We start from the raw sequence: 23538 nt of genomic DNA, 5'->3' as shown, positions 1-23538 counted from the left end.
GACGCTGGGATTCTCTCCGTCCACCAGCCTTCCAGGTTGCCGCCAGCGAACGTCTGCGAGAGAGGGAGTACGGGAGGGACGAGCGAGACCACTCGTACCCCCTGCTGGACCCTGTGGGGAACTGCATCACCCCGTCCTCGTCGGAACTCGACGACATCCTGACTGTCACGGAAACAAGCAAGGGGCTGAATTTCGAATACTTCTGGGAGAAGGCTCACGGGAGGCGGGGCTACAAACCACTTCCGCCTCCCCAGCCCATCCTGGCGTCTAACTCCTCCCACAGACAGTCCCTGGACACGCCCACTGTGGTCCCGGTCATTAGCGCCCGCAGCCCTTCCCTCGCCAGCGAGTACTACATCCGGTTAGAGGAGCACACCCCACAGGACAAGTCCCCGACGCTCACAGGGAAAGACCGCTCAGGCTCCATGTGCCCCGGAGACCTGGAGCTGGTGGAGATCTGCAGTGGCTTGCTGGGGAAGGAGCGCGTTCCCTTCAGTTCCGAGGAAGGGTACAGAGGAGGCAAAAGCATCCAGACGGTTCGATCCAGCGAGGTCCAGCTGCTGGTGCAAAACACGGGCGTGGCGGAGTTCAAGGACACCTCCAGCAGGGTGACCGACTTCTCCGTGGTGGACTTGGGGGACGAGGACGAGGAGCAGCAGAACGGAGAGGGGGAGAAAGGATCGTCGGGAGGGGGAGGGAGGACCGCGGGCTCCAAAGCCCCGCTCCTCCCTCCCAAGCCTCGCTCCCTTTCCATGTCGTCAGGCAACCACCTCCACTCCCGCCCCCTCCCTGCACCTCCTCTGGGCTACCACCACAGAGGGCTAAGCTTAGGCCACTACCCCAGCTCTGTGGGGGGCAAGGTGGAGACAGACCCCTATCACCTGGGCAGCTGCCCCCCGTCCAGCTTTGAGCACCTGGGGTTCCAACGCCCCCGCCAGACCATGCCCCCCTCCCCGTCTCTCTCCCCTTCCCTGCCCCCCTCAAGCCATCCCATTTACCCCCCTCCTCAAATGTGCCCTCCCCCTCTGCCTCCCCACTACAAAACTCAGCAAGGCCCCTACCCCAGCTACAACTCAGCAGACAGCTACTCCAGGTACAGCATGACGCAGACACATTCCCAGAGAGATCCGCTATCCTGTGACTACTCTGAGAGACAAGGAGGGGTGAGACGCACGGCCTCCCTGCACAGCTCCAAGGAGAACTCCCGTTCCCGTTCCCGTTCCCGTCCTAAAGACTTTGACTCCCCCGTACGCCGCGTCAACGTCCTACGCCCCGTGTACACCAACATCTCCCGCCCTCAGTCCATCCACCCCAGTATGGAGAGGCACTCCTCGTCGAGTCCCACCTACTCAGATGAGGACGACTCCCCCTTCATGTCCCCGGAGAAACCCAGTGGAGGAGGAGGGACCACCGTCACACACTCCAGCCTGTCAGAGGACTCCGACCCGGCCACAGCAGAGCTCTTTTCCCGGGGAATGAAGAGGACCCAGTCCCGCCTCGCCACCATCCTGCCCACCATCTGGAGAGAGGACGCGGAGCTGCAGGCCGAGCTGGTGGCCACAGCTCGTAAGTCCCCCCTGCATCTGTTTCTGACGGAGGTCTCCAGCGTCGCAGAGTCGACCGAGGCCAAGACAGAGGAAGGCAGGACCTCCTGGGGAGATGACAAGGAGAGACAGGAGAAGAGAGACAGAGGGAGGTCAGGCAACTTCCTCCAGACGGGAGGGATGCGCAGGTCCCGGTCGTTGGTGACTGAGCTGGGCTCTTCAGGACAGTCCTGGGTCTCCGAGGGACACAGCTCCAGGACGGACGAGGAGAAGAACGGCACCAGAGGACCCTTCCAAAGGGACCTGTTCCTCACAGAGATCAACACGGGCAAGATGAGCACAGACAGGAAGGGAGATCCCGATAGAGACCCGGTGAAATACCTCCACCCTCCAGGCTCCAGGTCACGTCCTTACGTCTGCGCCCCGGGACTCCCCTCCTATGCGGAGGCAGAGGAGGCCTACTCCAAGGGCATGAGGAGATCCAGGTCCCTCCTGACCGAGATCACCATTGGGAGGGACGAGACCGAGCCTGGGAAAGAGCCGCAGAAGCCAGAGATGACCAGAGAGGAGTTCCTGAAGGAGATCCAGTCAGCAGAGACCTTTCTGACAGAGATCATATCCAGACAGAACGCAGCTTCCTCCAACAAACAGGGCGAGGCATCTCACGCGTCCACGCCCGTGACCCCTGAGTACGAGTCCATATGCATAGACCCCGGTTCCTCCCAGACCATCCGCTTCCAGTCGGAGAGTTCGGTACGAGCGTCGAGCAGAGGCAAAGACGACACGCAAACGGAGGCCATTTACGCACAGGTGACCAAGCGCGCCAAGAAAAGCGAGATCAAGGTAACTCTCCGACCAGAGGTCCCAGTCCTGCACATAGGCTCCAATAAACAGACCGTTCTACCGGAAGGTCAAGGCTCCACTGACTCGGGGTCTGTGGGGTCGAAGGTCAACGACTCCTCCGGCTCAGTGACCCAGTCCCAGCACGGGGACTTTGTGTTGTCAGAGATCATGCCGAAAAACGGCCTCCTGCTTAATCAAACGACTGCTCCAACACCAGCAGAGGAGTCCGACTGTCCGGCCTTACCTGCCAGGGAGGACCCGAGACCCAGGGAGCTCTTTAGGCAATCTCTGGCCAAGCCTCCGTCCCAGCAGAGCAGCACTGAAGACCCTGAGAACGTGCTCTCCGATAGAAAACCAGCCAGTAGCACAGTCGATACAGAGAGTCAGATTACAGGAGTGCACAGCACCTTTGAGACGATGACAGGTGACAGTGAGGTCATCGTCACAGGGACGGAGCATCAGACACAGAACGAAGTTGCTGATGTTTCTCACCAATCAAGAACAGAGGCGTCAGACGCCACCGGCCCCGGCGACCCTGCGGTACCCGCCGAGCCTGCCGCCACCCCGACCACCCCCGACTGGGACCCGTCACCTGACGTCTCTCTCTCCACCGTCACCCCCACGGACTCAGCGCTCTCCCCCCTGACCTCTAGCTCAGCTGACTGCCTCACGCCTGGCGACCCCTGGGTGGGGGGAGGAGGGCCAGGAGGGTGGAGAGCCCTGGGGAGTGACACCCCTCATCGAGACTCCGCCTACTTCTCTGACAGCGACTGGGAGGGGGAGGGGCTTAACAGGAGGAGCGGTGATGGGCCAAACGCGTCCAGACCGACCAGCGGACGGGGAGGAGAGAGAGGGACGTTGACAGGGATAGAGGAGAAGACGGAGGTGGAGGAAGAGGTGGAGCCGGGGGGAAAGAGCCCCTTTAAGAAGAGCCAGGTCATCTCTGACTCCACGGTCAAAACAAATGTGCACACTGCTCACGTTGGTGACGAAGGGCTCAATGACGATTCCAATACAGAAGGGAAAGGTTTGACGGGGTTAGAGTTCGATCAGAGGGAGGATTCGGGTGTTTTCCAGGAGGAGAACAGTGAGTCTACAGCTAAGATGTTGGTGAAGTCAGGTTTACAGTCTGAAGATCCTCAGACCAAGGGGAGCGTTGAGTTTATTGCTAAGATGTTCTCTAATTTAGATAATGAGACACTGAAAGGGTACCCTTACAGTGATGGTGCTCAAATAGGTCATCATTATACAGACAACATTGTTTCTCATGTGCAGTCGAACAGCGTGAGATTTGAGGATGCAGAGGAAAAAGACTTAGTACTTACAAATAACATCTCTGAGGCAGATAGTGTGAAATCAATACCAGACAATCAGCCAGATGATTGCATATCAGGTCTTAAAGAAGGGGAATTATTTGGTTCCAAACAAGCAGAGGATCTAGCAGCACTGACTCGACATCACTCTGTGCATGAGAATATAGAACCTCCGACACCATCTCACTATGACAACGACAGCAGAGAATCCAGGTTGTCTCGGTTTTACGGTATACAAACCAGCGACGCCAAACTCGCTGGTGACCTCCCCACAGCTGTGACACCTAACAACGGGGAAGTCCAAGAGGATGGAGAGAGCAGTCTCACCCGTTCGTTTTGGGCCGATGGTGGCGTCGAGGGGTCCAGAGGACATGAGGAGATGCAGGGCTTGGAGATCCAGCGCGCCGACGCGAACGAGCTGGGCCTGAGGAACCTGTGTTACTCTGACGAGGGCCAGGACGACAAGGCCAAGGCCAAGTCGGAGACGGAGAAACAGTTAGCCGCCGGAGAGCTGTGCGCTGCCATGAAGGACAAGTCTCCTCAAAGGGGCGTGGCAGGGGGAGGAGCCGAGGCAGAGAGTCCTGAGGGTGCGGAGGGGTCTCCCGAAACTTCACCAGACAGAGAGGACCTGGAGCTGAAAGCGAAAGAGCTGTGGAACACCCTGGAGGAGGACGAGAGGAGGCTGGAGGAGGACGAGAGGGGGGACGGAGGAGCCGTGAGAGGCGAATTCGACTGCCATCGCTTCCAGCAGGGAGACCTCCACCTGTGGCCGGCCGAGAACGACCAGTGGGCATCTTCGGAGAACAGGAACCCCGAGGCCGAGCTGGGATCGGAGTTCTTCTCGGGGTTTGGGAAGAAGGCCTGGGAGGAGAGGGAGGGGTCGGCGGTGAGGAAGGAGTTGTGGGAGGCCGATGAGAACGATGAGCTGGCGGGGAGCGAGCCTCATCCAGACGTCCTCCACGGCGCCGAGAACATGGAGAACCACGAGGCGCAGAACAACGAGGCGCAGAACCACGAGGCGCAGGGGCGGCCTGGCCTCTCTGAGCTCCAGGAGGAGCCTCCGCAGCAACACCTGCCCGCACACCGTCCTTCTGAAAGCATCGACGTCCAAGAGGTTTGCCGGGCCGTGGAGGTTCAGCAGGAGGAAAACATTGAGAATCCGGAAGAAGTTGAGGATCTCGAAGGGGATCTTGAAGTTGATCTGTTGGAGGTTGAGGTGGAGAATCTAGAGACCCCAGAGCAGGAGTCCTCGGCACAAGGACGGGAACATTTAATGTCACTCACAGAAACGGGCAGTTCTGATCAAGCGCCTGTGGTGTCTTCACAAAAAGACTCCCCTGAGAACGGGGAGAATCAGAACTTCAATAGATGGCCACAGAATCACCTCACCGAACCCCTGCTCGAGGAACAGGGTGTGGATTCACAGAACCATAACACAGATACATCGGAAAACATACACTCAAATATAGCTGTCTGCATCACCGAAGAACCTCCAGTAGACCTCCTGCCAGACCTAGAAGACATGGACCCAAGCATACACATTGAAGCTGAATGGAGCGACGTGATTGGTCGGCAAGGGAGGGAACAGATTATTGGTTTTGAAAATGCAGGCGAGGATTTAAGGGATGTATCTTTTCCGTCTGTTCCTCTCTCTTTTCCCAACGATAACTGCCCCATGATACAAGAGGAGATCGGACAGTCGTACCCACTGGTAGACAACTTTAGCTCTGTCGACTTTCCAAGCCCCCCTCCAAGTGTAGACCTCGACGTCCAAGACGACCGATTAGAAAGTTTGGATGACTCTTTTCCCAGTCCACCACCTTCTGTTGTAGAGATGGAGGACATCGATCCCATGAATCTGGACGACTTTTTTAACAGCTCAGAAAAAGACTTCTACACACCCTCAAGTCACCCTAATGCCTCAAAACCAACCCTTCAGGAGTTAACCCCCACCACTACTCATAGTAGAGGTATCTCAGCCAACTTTGACCTTTCACCTGTGCGTCCAATGCTCCCGTCTCTCCCAGACGACAGACAGAATGAGACTTGCCTCGCTTCCGCCACAGTGGACGGAAATTACCGAAACAAACCGTTGCAAAAACCCACCACCGCCCTCCCGTCTTTCCCCCAGCACTCCCTCAACTCCATCCCTGAATTGTTGATCTCAGAGTGGAAGGATCTGGACGAAGAAGCCCTGGAGGATTTTGAGAAACTGGAGCAGCTTTGCTGCATATCCGGGGACGAGGAGGACCTCTTCCTGGGGAACCTGGAAATGCTGGGGTCCATGAAGAAGAAGACACCTGAGAAGAAGACTAGAGCTGCTGGGGTAGGGGTTAAAGGTGAGACGGCCTGTGAAACCTCGATGGCAGAGGGGAACAGGAAGCTCGAACTGAGGGAGGATGTTGATGGCGTCTCTCAGAGCTCAGATGAGCTGCCAGAAGATGCGGGGAATCAGAACAAGAATACTGAAGGTGAATTTTAGATATTTATATTACGATAATGTATTTGTCGGTATGAAAGCATCGGAGCTCCAGGCGTTTACGGACCCCTCTCTCGTTCTTCAGTCTCAGGTCCAGTGGAGTCAGACCCAGAGTACAGACTGATTGTAGCAGCCTCTCTGCTGCAAGACTCTCACACCGGGTCAGAACGATCACCACAGGACGACAGGAACGAACTACAAAGCCCATCATCCCGTTCGCCATGCCATTCTCCTGACTCCAAGGACCAGGGGTCACTCTCCAAAATGCCCACGAAGAACGGCCTCATGATGCAGGTAAATATGAGCACGGGCTTCGACTCGATTACACCGTTTTTTTTCTGTATTTTAAAATATTGACACTACTCGACAATTTCACGATACCTTTCTCCAGGTGTGTGAGGAAAGGCTACAGTTCTCCCTCAGCGAAAATGTTAAAAGCAACGTTCTCTGGGGAACCACGGTGAGCGACACTGTCACTCTGCGCCCCTGGGGAGACAACACCACAGAAGCCAGCGAAGACCCAGTGACTGGAAATGACAGGAAAACCCCTGAGAGGTATGACTGCCATTTAAATAGAAATCATCCGCTGTGATGAAAAATTTGCGGGATATTTAGTGTAGTGGGTCCCTTAAAAAAATGGGCCGTCAGGTGGCTGAGCGGTGAGGGAAGCGGGCTAGTAATCTGAAGGTTGCCAGTTCGATTCCCGGCCGTGCAAAATTACGTTGTGTCCTTGGGCAAGGCACTTCACCCTACTTGCCTCGGGGAGAATGTACTTACTGTAAGTCGCTCTGGATAAGAGCGTCTGCTAAATGACTAAATGTAAATGTAAAATCCCAATGCACCTTTGTAAACATGTTCTGTGCAACAGGATGGAGGAGCCGCAGCCAGCGTGCAGTCCTGTGCCCCAGACCGTCTCTGGTGGAACTGCCAATGAACCGTTTACTGTGATCGAACAGCCTGAGGTTACGTCACCTCAGCCTGTGGGAAACCTAGCAATGAAAGGTACCTAAAGTGTGTCCTCAAGTTGTAAAAACTACTGAAATGCACACAAAGAGGCACATGAGCCTGTCAGAAACCTGACTTCCTTTTTTTTATTATTCTAAACAATTCATTTTTTCTTACAGCCAAGCTAGCTCGCCTGTCCCTTGCCTTGCCACCCCTCGCTCTAGCTCTCCCTCTGTCCCCAAGTCCCAAAGGAGGGTTTGGAGACGGGGTACTAGGGCACAGAAGTGGGAGAAGGAGGGGCTTGTCCACAGGAAGTGACCTTGACGACGAGGAGGAAGACGAACAGGAAGATGAAAGCTCTCGGAGGGTAATCGTCGTCACGGAAACGGACGTGGACAAGAGGGTGGGCCTGCGGAGTCTGTTGAAGTCTCCGAAGGAGCCGACGGACAGAGACAAAGACAAGGGACGCAACGTGTCCTTTTTTGATGATGTCACTGTCTATCTCTTCGATCAGGTACGCTCTCTCGCATTATGTGCTCACATGAAAATATCTCTATGTACTAAACATAATTGTGACATGGATCCTTAATACTGGAGTCTTTTGTATCAATTGAACAGGAAACTCCAACCAATGAGCTGAGTGGTTCTGCGCCTGCCAGTCCAACTCCAGCCCCTGGAAAAAGCACTAAATTTGACTTACATGGTACGTATGTGTGAAAGAAACTTTATCCTCTGGAGATGCACCTTTTTGTAGTTGACACCGTGTTTATGTCTGACGTGTTGTTTGCATTTCAATGCTTAGTGATAACAAACTACATGCCTGATAACCAACATTAAATATCCCACCATATGCCTCCACCCACTGAAACAGAGAGCTCTGTTTTCCTCCCACCCCGGCTCTAAATTAATAGGGGTCAGATGGCTGAGCGGTTAGGGAATCGGGCTACCAATCAGAAGGTTGCCGGTTCGATTCCCTGGCTGTGCAAAATGACTCAAATACAGGAGGTATGTTTATGACCCTTGGGCAAGGCACTTCACCCTACTTGCCTCGGGGGGAATGTCCCTGACTTACTGCAAGTCGCTCTGGATAAGAGCGCCTGATAAATGACTAAATGTAAATATGCAACCAAAATTTATCTCCCGTAATTAGCCCCCACACTCTGTGACATGTAGAATTGAGTAGGAACATAAATCTTGTGCTCAACAATGCAAGCCTCTAAGCTGCGTTCTCCATCGTATTTTGATATGGTCTCCAGAAGGCCCCATTTCACACACTGATCGCTCCATTTCACTGAATAATGAGAGTTTGGGCTGAGAATTCCCTCTGGAGTTTTGATATAGAGAGATGTATCAACACCAAAATGAGATGCTTTCATGATACAGCCCTCTTGAGTTGAACAGTTCAAAGCTCTGCAAGGATAAAAAAAAGTATTCCATTTGAAATAGAGTATTTTTAACTGTTACTTTTATTTTTTATGTAGACGTGCTTCAACTCTCTTCGCTCTAATAGATCTAGATTCATTGTTTGTCTGTCCTATGTGAAGCCCTACAGAGGTTCTTTTAAGTTATTGTACTACGTTTGTGTTTACCAGTCCAACCTACATCTGTCTCCTGTCTTTCCACCAGGAGCAAACAGCAAAGGCAAAAACTCTAAAAGAAAAGAGGAGTTGTCAATCAAACCAAGGTCTCCTGTGGGGTCCAACCCGGTGACATCATCACGCTTTACCGTGAGCCCTGCCAGCGACCCACACCTAAAGTGACGTGGCGTTCCGGAACCCTTAGACCAGAACCCTCTGAGAGTAGCCAGTGTGTTAGCCGACCATCAGATATTCTCAGAGACTATTTTTATATCGATCAGGCAAGACAAGACTCCCGTTCAAGAAGCTGGACACATTCCAGGGTTTACCAGCAACAGGATTTTGTATGCGACCTTAGGTCATTGAGCTCCTCCCTTTGCAAACTGTATTTAGGCGTTGATTTGTAGTGACCGGCGAAGGAAGTTTGTTAGAGGACAGGAGGAGCCTGGAGCGTTGTAAAATCTGAAACAGACTTCACAGCTATGCAACGGGAGTCTCATTGTGTACTACCAGCTTATCTTCTCCTTTCCTGCTTCTTTCTGTTGTACTGTTACACCAAGGTACAGGGACGCACTTTCTTTAATCGTTTGTCTTTGTGAAGGCTTGGATTTAAATTCTCAATTTGTAAAAATGATTTTCATCGCCGTCGTCGGCCATTATTGTAAGGAGCAGTTAGGGACAGAATATGCTTACCTCCTGTATTTGAGAGTATTCATTAAACCTTTGTAAAAAGATCGTCATACAAGTGAATACAATAACATTTTAGAGCTGTTTAATTTAGATGTGTTCTTAGACTGCACGAAAAGTAAAAGCAAGCTATGTTTCTTTCTACTTTTTATTCTAAAAGATCTACTTATGTCTAGCAATTATTTATTTGTCTATTGATTTATCTATTTAAAATTGATTTCCATGAAATGTAAATATTGTTTATTTATTTTTGTGCAATTACTTTTATCAGAATTGTTTGGGAGAAAAGTATCTAGGTAATACCTTCTTAATATTTCACTTCTTCATAACAAATAAAAGCAAGATATTTTCCCAAACCTATTAATTGCAAAAAGTATTTTGTATAATTTAATGTCTTTATATCTACCATTCTGTACTAAACAATGTCCTCTAATGTATCTACAGTATCTATGTTATATTATTTTCAAATGTCAATTAATTGGTTGTCTTGTCATTCTTTTTCTTCATTTGAGGACAATTGATGTAGCTTAGCATGAAAAGATTTAAGCCTTTCATTGGTAAATAACTCCATAAGTTGATGTATCTGTTCGTTTTTATTTTCTAGTAATAACAATCCTTCATGCAGTCAAGGTCGAATTTCATTTGTTTCAATGTCAGTTTAAAACCTGTATTCTTTAAAAAAAAAAAAAAGGTTTTCGTGGGATACTGTATAAAACTGGGGGAATAAAAAAACAATTTAAAAACTGTGAAACGTATGATATTAAATTGTATTATTCTATATTCACACGGTCAAAGTATGGCATTTTGTGAAAGAGAACTGCCGCTGTTTGTTGTAAGCTATGCCTATTGTCTTGGTGTGAAGGGGAAACTACTTTATTAATTCCATAACGAAGGCTTAAACAAGGACCGAGATGAAAACGAATCAAATTCCCCTCCCCCGCCCCTTTGTTACTAGACATCGATAGAATAGAGACATAGCACATCATACCACCTTTCTATTATGACTAAACTTGATATGAAAGCTCAACACAAACAAGACGGAGATTGTGAATATGCATATAATTATGCACAATACCTATTTTTTTTTTACAACAATTCCCAGAATTCCTTTTTTGGCCTCCGTATGACGCATTTAATCTGCGACCACAGACGAAAGCGCACCGTTGAGTAGCTACAAACAATCAGTTACACGTTGATCTTTCTTTACGTTTATAGGTTTAAAATCTCCCGTTTGGACAGGGCGTTCAAACTTGCGAGGTAAACAATCTCAATGTGAAAATGTATCATGTTTATCTTGCTTACAAATTTATCTTGCTGTATTTCTGTAGCTGTATCTTAGTTCTTTTGGATAGCTAGCTAGCTACTTAGCTAGCTACTTAGTCTAGCAGTAGCATGTTGGTGCATGGACAACAGACAAATATGTCGAATTGAGATGTTTCCTTGTTGATTTACATCAGTTTTGAAGTAATTATTTAGCCGTTTCTCTGAATCGAATGAAAAACTAGCTGGATCAGTGGCCTCAATGTAAAAAAAAAAAAAAAAAAAATATATATATATATATATATATATATATATATATATATATATATCAAGCTTGTTTTCTCTTTTGTTGATTGTCTCAACCTTGCATCGCCTGTTTCCCCTGTAGATGTCTTTGGCCGACGAACTCCTGGCCGACCTGGAGGAGGCTGGGGATGAGGGTGAGGATGGCTTGTACACAGTGGGTGAAGAGGGGGAGAGTGACGTGGAGGCCGCGGAGCGAGAGGCAGAAGGAGGCCTGCAGGACATCCCAGAGGAGATGGAGGTGGACTACAGTGGAACTGAGAGCGTGGCATCCATTGCAAAACTGCGTAACAGCAAACAGGTTTGTCTTCGCAACTTTGTGTCTCAACATGAATTTGGTTTACCCTGTTGTAGATTAGCTTTCACAATACGGTTAAAAAATAACACGTTTGCTTGTGTGTAGTTTTCAGAGATTATGGAAAAAATTGGAGAATATGTGGGGAATCAGAACAAGAATACTGAAGGTGAATTTTAGATATTTATATTATGATAATGTATTTGTCCGTCTAAAAGCATCGGAGCTCCAGGCGTTTACGGACCCCTCTCTCGTTCTTCAGTCACAGGTCCAGTGGAGTCTGACCCAGAGTACAGACTGATTGTAGCAGCAAACAACCTCACAGTTGAGATCGACAACGAACTCAGTGAGTTTTGTGCTAGACCAGCATATTTGACCGGTTAACCAGTTTATCAATCATTCTGATTAAAATCCTGACTGCTTTATCAATATTGCTAAAGTTTCAGACCAAAAAAATTAAGGAATATGTTTTCATTCATGCGTCTTTGTTTCAGACATCATTCACAAATTTGTCCGTGACAAGTACTCCAAAAGGTTTCCAGAGCTCGAGTCCCTCGTGCCCAACTCTCTGGATTACGTCCGGGCAGTGAAGGTGAGTTTTCTTTTTTACTCCCTTAGGCTCTGAAGAAATTCTATATAACCGTTAAATACAAGACAAAGTGCTTTATTACTTTGCCTGCTGTTGTCGACATCTAGTGTGTGTTTGTTCTTCTTAGGAATTAGGGAATAACCTGGACAAGTGCAAGAATAATGAGACACTGCAGCAGATCCTGACCAACGCCACCATCATGGTGGTCAGCGTCACAGCCTCGACCACACAGGGGTACGACAACCAACTGTCATGTTTGTGTTTGAGATCCAACAATGTCCTTCCGGTCTTGTTATTAGTTCCTGTCACAATACGGTGTTTCCAGTGATGAATCACACAGAACCTTGTGGTGTTTGCAGGACGTTGCTGGGCGACGATGAGCTGAAGCGATTGGAGGAGGCTTGCGACATGGCTCTGGAGCTCAACCAATCCAAGCACAGAATCTACGAGTACGTGGAGTCCAGGATGTCCTTCATCGCTCCCAACCTGTCCGTCATCGTTGGAGCCTCAACTGCCGCCAAAATCATGGGTGAGGGAGTGAAACCTGTTAAACTAACCAGACATTCTATACAGTAATCCTAATTGAAGGTAGATAAAGGTCACTGACCCTAGTCACCTGTCTGGCTGGAAGGTATTGCCGGAGGCCTCACCAACCTGTCTAAGATGCCGGCCTGTAACCTGATGCTCCTGGGGGCCCAGCGGAGGACTCTGTCAGGGTTCAGCAGCGCCTCCCTGCTTCCCCACACAGGCTACATCTACCACTGCGATGTCGTACAGTCCCTTCCCCCGGTGAATGCTCTTCACATGCTCATTTTAAAGAACAAAAACGAAACATTTTGACCGATAACCGTTGACAAATGTTTTAAGAAAATGTTTTTCTAAGAAAATAGGTTGATTATTCTTTTCTAAATCGGCAATACTGTTTAATCGACAGTATTAACCAGTAAACATTCGTATAGTTGGTTACACGATTAATGACGTGCATCCCTAGTCCAAACCCTTTAGAATCTTCCAGAACTGTGTCGCTAGCTGGTCAGTTGCTGTTGGGCTAATGGCTGTTTAATTGGTACAGGACCTGAGGAGGAAAGCGGCTCGTCTGGTGGCAGCGAAGTGCACCCTGGCTTCCAGAGTAGACAGCTTCCACGAGAGCTCTGGGGGCAAAGTAAGACCGGGAAGGTGATGGGAGGGGTGCGGATTCAAATCGACCCCCGTTTCTGTTCTAGGATTGAGTGGGATGAATGCAACTCCTCTTGTGAGGTACTCACGTCTGATTTCTTGCAGGTGGGCTATGATCTGAAGGAGGAGATTGAGAGGAAGTTTGACAAATGGCAAGAGCCTCCACCTGTGAAGACGGTGAAGCCACTTCCTGCTCCGCTGGATGGCCAGAGGAAGAAGAGGGGAGGCAGAAGGTACGGGGTCATTTCCTGTTTACATGTTGACAGCCAGGGTATGTTCTCTGATGCAGACAGCCAGGGTATGTTCTCTGATGCAGACAGCCAGGGTATGTTCTCTGATGCAGAGATGGGACGTAACAAAGTACAAAATATTATCTTTCCTCCGTCCTGTTACTTCTGAAGGTATCGTAAGATGAAGGAGCGCCTAGGTCTGACTGAGATCAGGAAACACGCCAACAGAATGACCTTCGCAGAGGTCAGCAGGACAGATTCCTTACCTCTTCAAAATGGCTAGCATATACACACTGTGTTGTGTATAGCTTGTTCTTGATCCCAGTAATTTAGTCTTGAGAGATGCAGATAGCATTTTTAAAACCCTGTCTTGTCTGCGTGTCAGATTGAGGACGATGCGTACCAGGAGGACCTGGGGTTCAGCTTGGGGCAGCTAGGAAAGAGTGGGAGTGGGCGTGTCAGACAGGCCCAGGTCAACGAAGCCACCAAAGCCAGGATATCCAAGTCCCTCCAGGTAAACGAGCCCTAAACTCTGTCACCACACCATGACGGTTCAGACAACACATGGAACATCAAGACACAATACACATCACTGAAGTCAGGTGGCTGAGCGGTTAGGGAGTCGGGCTCGTAATCTGAAGGTTACCGGTTCGATTCTCGGCTGTGAAAAATGAGTGTCCTTGGGCAAGGCACTTCACCCTACTTGCCTTGGGGGGAATGTCCCTGTACTTACTGTAAGTCGCTCTGGATAAGAGCGTCTGCTAAATGTAACTGTGTTTGGTTTTTGCAGAGAACGCTGCAGAAACAGAGCATGACGTACGGCGGGAAGTCCACGGTCAGGGACCGCTCCTCAGGAACAAGCTCCAGCGTGGCCTTCACTCCTCTCCAGGTATCCTCCCTTTCCATGATGTCACTTCCTGCACCAGCGCCACCCTACCATCATCTGCCACTCAGCTTTGGAGGCCACCATGGTTTGTTACGTCCTTCTCACCCCTGCGTTCTCTCCTTCAGGGGCTGGAGATCGTCAACCCACAGGCAGCAGAGAAGAAGGTGGCCGAGGCCAATCAGAAATACTTTTCCAACATGGCCGAGTTCCTGAAGGTCAAGAAGGAGGGAGGAGAGAGCGAAGTGAAAATGTGAAGAGGGCACACTATGTAACAACCTACAAACACACACACACACACACACACACACACATTGGTGATTGAGTACTTGTCTGAAAGATCTGCTCTAGAAATTAAACACACGACATGAGTAAGATGATCGTTGAAACTGATACAATATTTTTTTAAGGTTGTATATTTGTTTTTGAATTATTTTTAGTTCAACTTGCATATTTGTTCCATTTTTAATAAAATGAAACAACTTCTTACCTTGTCTCTGAATGTATGGTGATTAATGGAAATGGCGTAACTATTTTCTTAAGTTTGTATGTTTTGGTTTCTTGCATGAATTAACAGGGTTCCTGCGGGGTCTTAGTCTAAAATTCTGAACTTTAAATTTAAGGCCTTAAAACGGACAGATTGTCATCCAAGGTCTTAAAATTCATAGGTAACATATATATATAACTGTACTTAACTGATATCAGTAAAATGAATTATCAATTGGTTTGAGCAAGATTTTTAGGGGTACCGTGTTTGGAAGTAGACTCGATGGTACAAATGCTTACTTAGTGAGCCACAGAGGTTTCTTGCACAGTTACTTTCTACAAGATGGTGTAATTGCCCTTATGACACAAATGCCAAAGGACAGCATACGTACATTTAATTCAACCTTTAATTATGACAAGACCATGTTAGATTTATAATTTCTGAAAAGTATTTTATTGAAATTTTACAATCCTGTTTGCAATGCCACATTGACATCTCCCATGCAGAACCTTGACAATTGAATAAGAGAAAATCTGTAAATATTTATTTTGTGAAATTCACATTTTTGTCATCTGACCATCCTTTCCTCAAAAGCCTAAAAATAGAATTTATAAAAGGCATTTCTCAGAACATTGCGCTGGTTTCCTTTCGATAACTCTCTTTAGCCTTCAGAAAAACTGGTAACATGCAGATGTGGTACAAGTTTCCCAGGCTCATAAAGACAGGAACTACATCAGTGGAGACACATGACACATGTTCCTGAAGCAAAACAATAACGTACCCAAACTAGTTCAAATTTCCGCACGTCCACAGTGGGGGTGTTTGTCCAGATTTGTGAAAATTGCGTCAAACACCTAATGGAACCAGAATACATCCCATTACACAAATCTCATGTTTATTTTTCATTGAAATAACTGGTGTGAAACTGAACAAATTAGGGGGAATAAAAGAACTGCAACCAAAACAAACTGAATGAAATGACAAGTTGACTGGTCATTTTTATGGGATTCAGAAAAATGACAGTAATTTGTACGGTCGTACTAAGAGATGATTGACACTGCCTTTAAAGCAGAGTTAGGAACCAATTCCCACCATTTCTGACGTACTGTTTGAAAAGGGCAATTGGAGCTGCTCAAAATTTATAAACATTATTCAAGACTTACGTCAAAAAAAACTTTAATACTTTGTTCAGACTCTTTATTAGTTTATATCACAAACATAATGAATGCCCCAAAAATGATGCGTTTTCTTTTACAGTTAAACTTAAAAACATTATTTGTAGAAGAAGAGAGGGAGGCAGACACCAATTCAATTGCATAGCAATTTAATCCATGTCCAATAAGGACCGTCTTTCCCAGTCACACGGAGACGCCCTATGGTCATTCTCAGTGTTTAAACGACCAAGACAATATCAATAAAACTATTGATAATCGATCACTATGTCTAACAGTGACCATGTTCAACAGGCATCATAGGGTCTTATAAGAAGCCACTCCTACACACCATGTCTAATTGTCCACTGTACTTCCCTATTCTAAACCCCAAATAACAGGTAAAATCCAAGATGGGCAATTTCTTTAACCGAATCCAATGTTTGTGTTTTAGTCAATGACTTCCAGTTGGGTAGGTGGTACAGGAGATTCTCGTTGAAACGGAAAAATAAAACGAAACATAACATGAGGAACATGCATGGGGTAGGTTTTTCCTAATGCCATATACTGAGTGCGCACACAGACAGGCACAAACGCATATCTTGAATGACACCCTATTTCCCCATGTAGTGGACTACTTGTGATTAGACCCCTGTTGGTTGTGGTCATAAGTAGGGTGCTATATGGGGGAAGGTGGTATCCTTTCAGATGCAGCCTATACACTCCTGTCTCCACGTCAGGAGAAGGATTCTACTACACATCACAATCTCTATCCACAGTTTGGAGTTCAGTCTCGGAATGTCAACAGCAGCACGTCTTTCTCTCCCTCTCTCTCTCTGTCCGTCCGTCACTGCAGGTCTCGATCTTCCAGGTACCTGTACTCAAAGGTAAACCCCTCTTTCTTTCTCTGGCCCCATTTCTCATAGTCAAAGTAGATGTAAGTGCCCTAAAAGAAAGAAGAATAGAATCAGGTAAAGAACCGATTTACCCGGCAGGCCCACTAACAGACCTGATCCAGAGACACAGAAGAGTTCATCTGCGTCGCTAGCTTCTGAAACCTCTCAGCACGCCAAGTGCAGTGTCCTGCTGGGCCACGGTGGTGAATGTATGGGCCTGCTTATCGTTCTCCCCCGCGACGCGTGGGGCCAAGAGAGCTTCAGCTGCTGTACCTGCTCAAACTCGTCTGTGATGGTCTTGGGTTCCTCGTGTCTCTGAAACCACATCATGTACTTGGTGTGGAATCTCCACGACTGCTTCTTCAGAGCCTTGGCAGACAGATACTGAGCCTTGGTGCCCTGAGAGAGACAGAGCAAGGGAGGAACAGTGAGGAGACGAGGAGGGGGGGAACCCCTGGATGTAGCCCAGACTGTGTGTGTGTGTGTGTGTGTGTGTGTGTGTGTGTGTGTGTGTGTGCGCGTGTGTTACCTCCAGGTAGTAGAAGATGAAGAACAGAGTTTCTGTTGACAGTCTCTGGTAGAACTCTATGGAGTCAGAGTGGTGGGGGGGCATCTGATGGTGAAAGGGCAGTGTGGGACAAGGGTTCCTCATCAGGTATTGTCTGTAACACACACACACAGGGTTAGAATCTTAATCTTATACACACACTTGGTAACCACTACATGCTTCATGTGTTTACCCACCAAAAAAAGGCTTTTTACATTTTTCAAAGAAAACCAGTGATGACGGTACATGACAGGTTGGGTCAGAAGCTGACAGTTCTCACCTGATCCTCTCAGAGTCGGAGGGGTGTGGCATGTGTGTCCAGGCTGACTCCTGCATGGCCTGCTGGTACACCTGGTCTTTGGAGAGAGGTGTGGGCCCCAGAGGACACACCCCCAGGGAGGGGGGAATGCTCACCTCCGACAGCGACGGCTGGGGGGCCGCAGGAGTGCCGGGGGCAGCTGACGAGCCAGAGAAGATGTCTGAGGACCAGGAGGAAGGGAATGGGAGAGAGAATATTACACAGAGAGGGAATAAGAGAGAGAGAGGGCGAATATGAGAAATAAATGTCTGACTGCACAAAACCTGGACAGTTCTGAAGCAAATAACGAAACTAGAAAACATCCGTCTGGTGTGTTCTGACCTCTTTCCGTCAGGTGCAGGTTGGGGATCTCTCCGTCCAGACCCGACCCCAGGGCAGCTCTCTCAGCCATGGCTTTCAGAGAGCTCAGAGGCTCCGGAGCCTGGTGGGGAGAGGAGGCAGGAGGAGAGGATGGAAGAGAGGGAGGAGGTGGTGGGGGTGAAGGAAAGCAGAGGTAGACGGGGGAAACAAGAGGGAAATCGAGGGTTAAAAAAAAGAACAGTTTTAACATGATGAGAAAGACGGGCCAACATCACTCTACTCAACTCCCAAAAGAAAGATTGTCAGCTTTGATTCCGCTTCCTTGATTGGCGTCTCTACCCCGAGACCACACACTCCCGTACCCAGCTAGAACCCCCACGGCCAGCCACAGTGACTGAGCTCCCGCTGGGGGAACACACCTAGCTTGGACGGTGTGCAACCACAGCCATACACAACCTCAAACTAGCATAGTCATGCTAGCACTGACCACTATCTAGTGTGTCAATTAGGTGTGTGTTTTTATGTGTCGAGTATGTCAAATGGACATGACAGATATAAGAAAAATTAAATTAAAAAAAAAAATATATATATATATATATATATCTAAATCATAGGTGTTAAATTATTTGTGTGTGTGAATGTGTTGATGAATAGATAACGGTGTGTGTGTGTGTGTGTGTGTGTGTGTGTGTGTGTGTGTGTGTGTGTGTGTGTCTCTACCTGACACTGCTTTCTCTTTCGTGTGTTAGTGGCTGTACCCATGGTCCCTGGCAGCTCAGCGGCCTGCACCGTCCCCCTGGACTCCATCAGTATCTGACGGAGGTCTGTGGGAAGCTGGAGATAGAGGGCAGGCTCTACAGGTTATCCTAAAGTTATCACAGCGTCATTACATCCGTCATTACACTGACACATCATCCATGCCTGCCTGTGTGTTTACGTCGCCAGAGAGTTGGTTGCTGCATCTGACTGCAGGGCCCTGCATGGTGCAAGCGTGGCGGGACTAATCTTTCTTAACGGGTCAAAATGGTTGCCGTGGAGGTTCCAGTGTTCTCCCAACATTACACAACACTTCAGTCTGGCAGTACCCGGTTCTACCTTTCAGAACCTCTCCTATGTGACAGACAGAACTCCATCAAGTTCAAGGTAACTGGTAGAAAAAGGCAGGTCAAAAGTATAAAAGATCAAACCTTCATCTGTCAGCCTGGCTGAGTACCTTCTAGTTTGCCTGGATCTATCCTGTCCTCCCAGCAGTCTCTCCTTCTGCTCTCTCCTTTCTACCTGTCCCTGATTGACACCAGGTGAGGAGACTCTGGCCAATCGCAACCACTAGCCAATTAACTACCCAGGCTGAGGAGACGAGGCAGAATTTAACCCCTCGCTGCCTTTACCCCCCCCCCCCCCCCCCTCTCTCTCTCTCTCTCTCTCTCTCTCTCTCTCCACATCCACACCATCCTCCACCCCGGTCTCCCCTCACCTTGAGACCTTCAGACGCCTGCGTGTAGGAGTGGGGCCCGTTGAGCAGGCTGGATCCTCCAGGGTTGCCGTCTGAAAACGAGGGGGACGGGGAGCTGGGGGGCAGGGTGATGGAACTGATCAGGCTGGGGCCGTTGTCCATTCTGTGGAGGATCGAGGAAAGAGAGTTTGAGAGAGAAAAAACAAAAAAACTTTCCGTGCAAAATGACTCAAGCGCTGTGATGGAATGCCACGAAGCTCCACTCACGGCTGACTGGCAGAGGAGGTTAGGGATGAGGGCTGGCTGCTCTGTGATTGGCTGGGCGTGCTTAGGCCCGATTCTGCTGTGTTTTCCGCCACTACAGCACTGTAACCTAGGAGACGAGAGCACAACATGGTCACTTAGCTGGAGAAGTCAGACGTCTACTGAACAGATTATGCATATGAACATGCAACATACTTGTGCTTCCGTTCTGCTTCAGGCCACTGGGTGGTCTGGCGGGGGCTGCGTTTGACCCGACTCCTCCCCCGATTGCCCCGACACTTCCTCCGTTACCTCCCATCATGCCCACCACCCCTCCTGGCACCACACTGACAGGGCTGGGGGGCATCTGAGGGGGCCCAGGGGCAACATTCTGCCCAGACACCAGCCCCAGGATGCCCCCGGTCAGAGTGCTGTGGGCGGGGCTGGAGCCCAGGAGCCCGAGCCCGGCACCAGCCCCGTTGGTGGTGACTCCACTGGAGCCGGAGGTGGGGATGGAGACGCTGCTCTCCACGGACACGCTGGACTGGCTGCTGCTCAGACCCAGGCCTCCCACAGCAGCCTGGGCGTAGGGGGTGGGCGTGGAGCCAGACAGGAGCCCTGCCATCGTGCTGAGGGGAGACATGCCGCTCAGGCCCAGACCAGACATTTGGTTGGCGCTGCTGGTCCCCGTCATGCCACCTTTACTCAGACCCAGTCCCAACCCTAGCCCCAGGCTGGAGGCGGGGCTAGGCCCAGAGGAGGCCAGCAATTGGGGGTTTGGAGCGACTGAAATTGGTATGCTGGGTGTGGGAAGAGAGGGGGCAGTGGAGGCGGAGAGCAGAGGGTGGCTGGGGGGGCTGGGGGTGGTGTTGGGGGGGAGAGAGGGTTTTGTTTGAGGTGGCGGTGGTAGTTGTGGTTGGCTTGGCTGTTGGGGCGGAAGTTGCGGTGGAGGTTGGTGCTGATGTTGTTGCACGGCGCTGCTGAAGCTCCCTATTAGACTGTTGCCCGTGGAAACCACGGGAATCCCCCCGACAACAGTAGCCATGGACACCAGAGAAGAGGAGGAAGAGGAGGAACCGGAGGTGCCCGACGAGGAGAAGGATGATAACAAGGAGGGGGTGCCGTTCTTCACAGGAGACTGTTGACATTGACACAGCACGAGATAGTCAAGCACACAGACTACATACTCTGGTTCAAAGTTACTCTCGGAAAGTTAAACAACAGAAGGCCCATAAACAGGGCGGGTCAGAAGCTCACCTGACAGACTTCGCTGTCTGTCGACCTCCCCCGCTTTTTATCGTCCTCCGAATTCTCCTACGAAAACGGCACAGTACATTAATATCCGGGCTGAAAAGAGAGTGTGCGTTCTGAAGACTAAACACAGCCGCAAGGTCTGAGGGGCAGGTGTGCTTACGGCTGTGCAGGTGGCCGGAGAGGGAGGGATGGGGGAGGAGGAGGTGGTGGAGGTGGGAGTGCTGCCGGAGTGGAGGAACATCTCGTCCTCTATGGTGCCCTGGCCCGACGGAGACGTGGCCACTAGAGCTGGAGAAGATCAGGACGCAGAGAACAATCCAGTCACCGCAGAGACACAACATCACACTGTAGCCCACACGCTGAAACTGATCATCCAGGTCTAACCAGCAGTCACAACAGAGGGCTCATCCACTTACGTATATCATCCAGGTCCAGGTCATCGTACAGGAATTCGTTCTCCTCAAAGTCCGGGTCTTGGGAAGAGTCGATGTAGTACTCCACGTCGTCCTTGATCTTCTGGATGGAGTCCACCTGGACAGAGTCATTGTCCAGCATGCGTAGGATGGTCTCCAGCATGCGGATGTGGTACCTGTGCCTTTCGATCAAGCGCTTGAGCTCCTCAATGCGATCCTGTTTCTACGGAACAGCCAAGGAGAAAGGCACAGGTGGTTTTGAAGCTGCTCTGGAAACGTTTTTTAACAAAACAGCACAAACGAGTACGGACAGCAACCGCAGAGGTGCATGACGGGAAGTCGGAAAGAAACTGACCTCTTTGTCTCCTTTCTTTTTTCTTGTTTGTACCGACAGGCTCTCCACCTCACTCTCAAACTGGTCCACCTGCATGTTTAGAGTGTCTATCGTGTTCTGCAGAAAGGAGATAATTATGAGGTGAGAAGTGAGGGGCAGCTTTCCCCTCTGGAGGGTTTAGGCAGAGGCCTCACCGTGAGCCATGTTCCTGTCTCCTCCTTCTCCCTTTGGGCAGGGTCCACCTTCTGAGCCAGCCCCAGGCCTTCTTTCGAGTAGGCTTTTGTTTTCGTCTCCCTTTCCACCACCTTAAATCGCTCCATTTGCTAATAAGAGAGAACAGAAACCTTGATCCTTATGTTTTTTACACATACACACAAAATGACTTATTTTGCTAATTTACTAATCATCAATGACAACCAAACATTTTCAATGTTGATAAGGGTTTGAGGTTTAGATCTTTACCGTTTCAATGAGTTTGCGATTCTCCACTAGTTGTCTTTTGTCTTTGATCTCGTTTGAGGCCACCCATGTCTTAATCTGATCCCTCAATCGCTAGAAAGAAACGTTTATCACCAATTATTAACATTTAAGCCCAGACATAAACACATTATGAATATGGCCACAATTCAAGTTTGTTTGCTTACTTGTAATTTTTTTATTTCTTTTTTTAGGTCTGCCTCGTATTTTTCCTTCTGATTTGCATTGGCTGCATTGTGGAGCTGAAAAATAAAAAGTAATGTTACACAAATAATTGTACACTTCCCCATAACATGTGCATCTACGACTGAGTAGTCCTTACCTTTTGCCAAATATCCTCAAATTGTTCTACACCTTCTGCTACCTTTTTCAAACATCTGTCGATTTCACCTGGTAGAACAAAGAGGGCCTCATTTGAGCTCATTACGTGGTTCTGAATGTGGGATAATGTTTCAGAACATGTTATTTGAGAAAGGTCCAACTTCACAGTTCAGCAGCACACGTATCAATATTCAGCTTCTATAGTCTAGCTAGGTGATGTCAAAAGTGGGGTGAGCGGTGAAGTCAATGTTCACGTCCATCATGGCTTGTCAAAGAACATACCTTGAAGTTTTCTCTTGTCAGCCATGGCTTTAACTACGACGATGTCCTCATTCCGTCTGACAGAGAGAGGGGGAAACATCACATTACCAAAAACAGCACAATGTGCACAAAGAAACAATGAACTTGCCCAGCTGTCGATATATAATAATTTGAGTATTCCCTCTTCAACTACTAATAGCTAGCTACAATAACAACTTCAAACAACAAGCCTGTTATTATGCGATGCTAGCTATAATTTGGCCATTTCAAGATAAGGAAAATGTATCCGATGTAAGCGACGTTTACCCCATTGAAGCTTGTTTGCTATCACACGCTAACGTGACATGCCCGTTAGCTAACTGGCTATCTTGCAAGCTAGTTTAGATAGCCAACTCATTTTCAATGCTATTAACTAATTGCATGCATATGCATAAGATTAAAAGAATGAAGTCATATTAATGTCGTATCGTTATCGTTTTATGTTGTTTTTTGTAACTAGCTGAGTGCTAACAATTTGTAGCTTGTTGGCTAGCTACTGTATTGACAATGCTCGCTCGCAGCTTAGCTAAAATAGCTAGCTGGCTAGCTAGAATTTCAGGAAAATAAGGGAAACTAGGTCAACCCGACCAGCTAAATTCACACTTGTTTTCAACATTTACCTAGGGTTAGGGCTTTTCGTTTGTCTTTTTCAAATACAATCACAACAAATTCCCCAAAGTCTTCTTTACTTCCAATTTTTTGTTTTCTTTTCGCCAATCTGACTGTACTCTAAAGATGGACGGCAGCTAAATCCCACCCCCAAATTTAGATTCCGCCCTAAATCTTACCTTCGATCTAAGATTGGACAGTTTCAACATCCGCAACTTAAAATTCCAGTGATTGGCTTATCAGTTTGCGATAAATTAGGATTGACGAATCAATGCAGAACATACATTTCAGACAGCACAACATTAAAAAC

At 48.7% G+C, this 23538-nt stretch overlaps 2 protein-coding genes across 3 annotated transcripts; one reads left to right on the top strand and one right to left on the bottom strand.

Moving 5' to 3' along the window:
- Window positions 1-10531: 10531 nt before the first annotated feature.
- Window positions 10532-14613, top strand: prpf31 (PRP31 pre-mRNA processing factor 31 homolog (yeast)). The gene is made up of 14 exons (XM_067238080.1): window positions 10532-10645; window positions 11037-11252; window positions 11355-11415; window positions 11509-11592; window positions 11741-11838; window positions 11963-12069; window positions 12195-12364; window positions 12467-12624; window positions 12908-12997; window positions 13117-13244; window positions 13413-13485; window positions 13627-13755; window positions 14032-14130; window positions 14253-14613. The coding sequence occupies exons 2-14, from the start codon at window positions 11037-11039 to the stop codon at window positions 14379-14381; spliced, it is 1542 nt and encodes a 513-aa protein (XP_067094181.1). The 5' UTR covers window positions 10532-10645; the 3' UTR covers window positions 14382-14613.
- Window positions 14614-15047: 434 nt separating this feature from the next.
- Window positions 15048-23519, bottom strand: cnot3a (CCR4-NOT transcription complex, subunit 3a). Of its 2 annotated transcripts, XM_067237633.1 has the most exons (19): window positions 23240-23519; window positions 22602-22657; window positions 22321-22388; window positions 22166-22240; window positions 21984-22073; window positions 21716-21844; window positions 21543-21638; window positions 21191-21404; window positions 20935-21062; window positions 20778-20834; window positions 19737-20658; window positions 19545-19650; window positions 19299-19440; window positions 18545-18658; window positions 17846-17945; window positions 17486-17684; window positions 17188-17320; window positions 16932-17057; window positions 15048-16708 (listed from the first exon to the last, which is right to left on the bottom strand). In XM_067237633.1, the coding sequence occupies exons 2-19, from the start codon at window positions 22624-22626 to the stop codon at window positions 16610-16612; spliced, it is 2823 nt and encodes a 940-aa protein (XP_067093734.1). In that variant the 5' UTR covers window positions 22627-22657; window positions 23240-23519; the 3' UTR covers window positions 15048-16609. The 2 variants fall into 2 exon arrangements, with proteins under 2 accessions (XP_067093734.1, XP_067093733.1); XM_067237632.1 differs by lacking the exon at window positions 23240-23519 and having other exon boundaries at window positions 22321-22431.
- Window positions 23520-23538: the final 19 nt, after the last annotated feature.

The sequence above is a fragment of the Osmerus mordax genome, chromosome 6 (genome assembly GCF_038355195.1).
Source record: "Osmerus mordax isolate fOsmMor3 chromosome 6, fOsmMor3.pri, whole genome shotgun sequence".
Classification (NCBI taxonomy): Eukaryota; Metazoa; Chordata; class Actinopteri; order Osmeriformes; family Osmeridae; genus Osmerus; species Osmerus mordax.
The sequence above is the reverse complement of the archived record's forward strand: the minus strand, read 5'-3'. Positions and strand labels throughout refer to the sequence as shown.

Bases quoted from the DNA above. Each gene is read 5' to 3' on its own strand.
- prpf31 (XM_067238080.1), top strand. From the start codon at position 11,037: ATGTCTTTGGCCGACGAACTCCTGGCCGACCTGGAGGAGGCTGGGGAT. The intron at 11,416-11,508 runs GTGAATTTTAGA...CTCGTTCTTCAG, and splicing joins TCAGAACAAGAATACTGAAG to TCACAGGTCCAGTGGAGTCT. The intron at 12,365-12,466 runs GTGAGGGAGTGA...TCTGGCTGGAAG, and splicing joins AACTGCCGCCAAAATCATGG to GTATTGCCGGAGGCCTCACC.
- cnot3a (XM_067237632.1), bottom strand. From the start codon at position 22,422: ATGAGCTCAAATGAGGCCCTCTTTGTTCTACCAGGTGAAATCGACAGA. The intron at 20,835-20,934 runs GTAAGCACACCT...CCGTTTTCGTAG, and splicing joins CTCCGGCCACCTGCACAGCC to GAGAATTCGGAGGACGATAA. The intron at 20,659-20,777 runs GTGAGCTTCTGA...CAATGTCAACAG, and splicing joins CAGACAGCGAAGTCTGTCAG to TCTCCTGTGAAGAACGGCAC.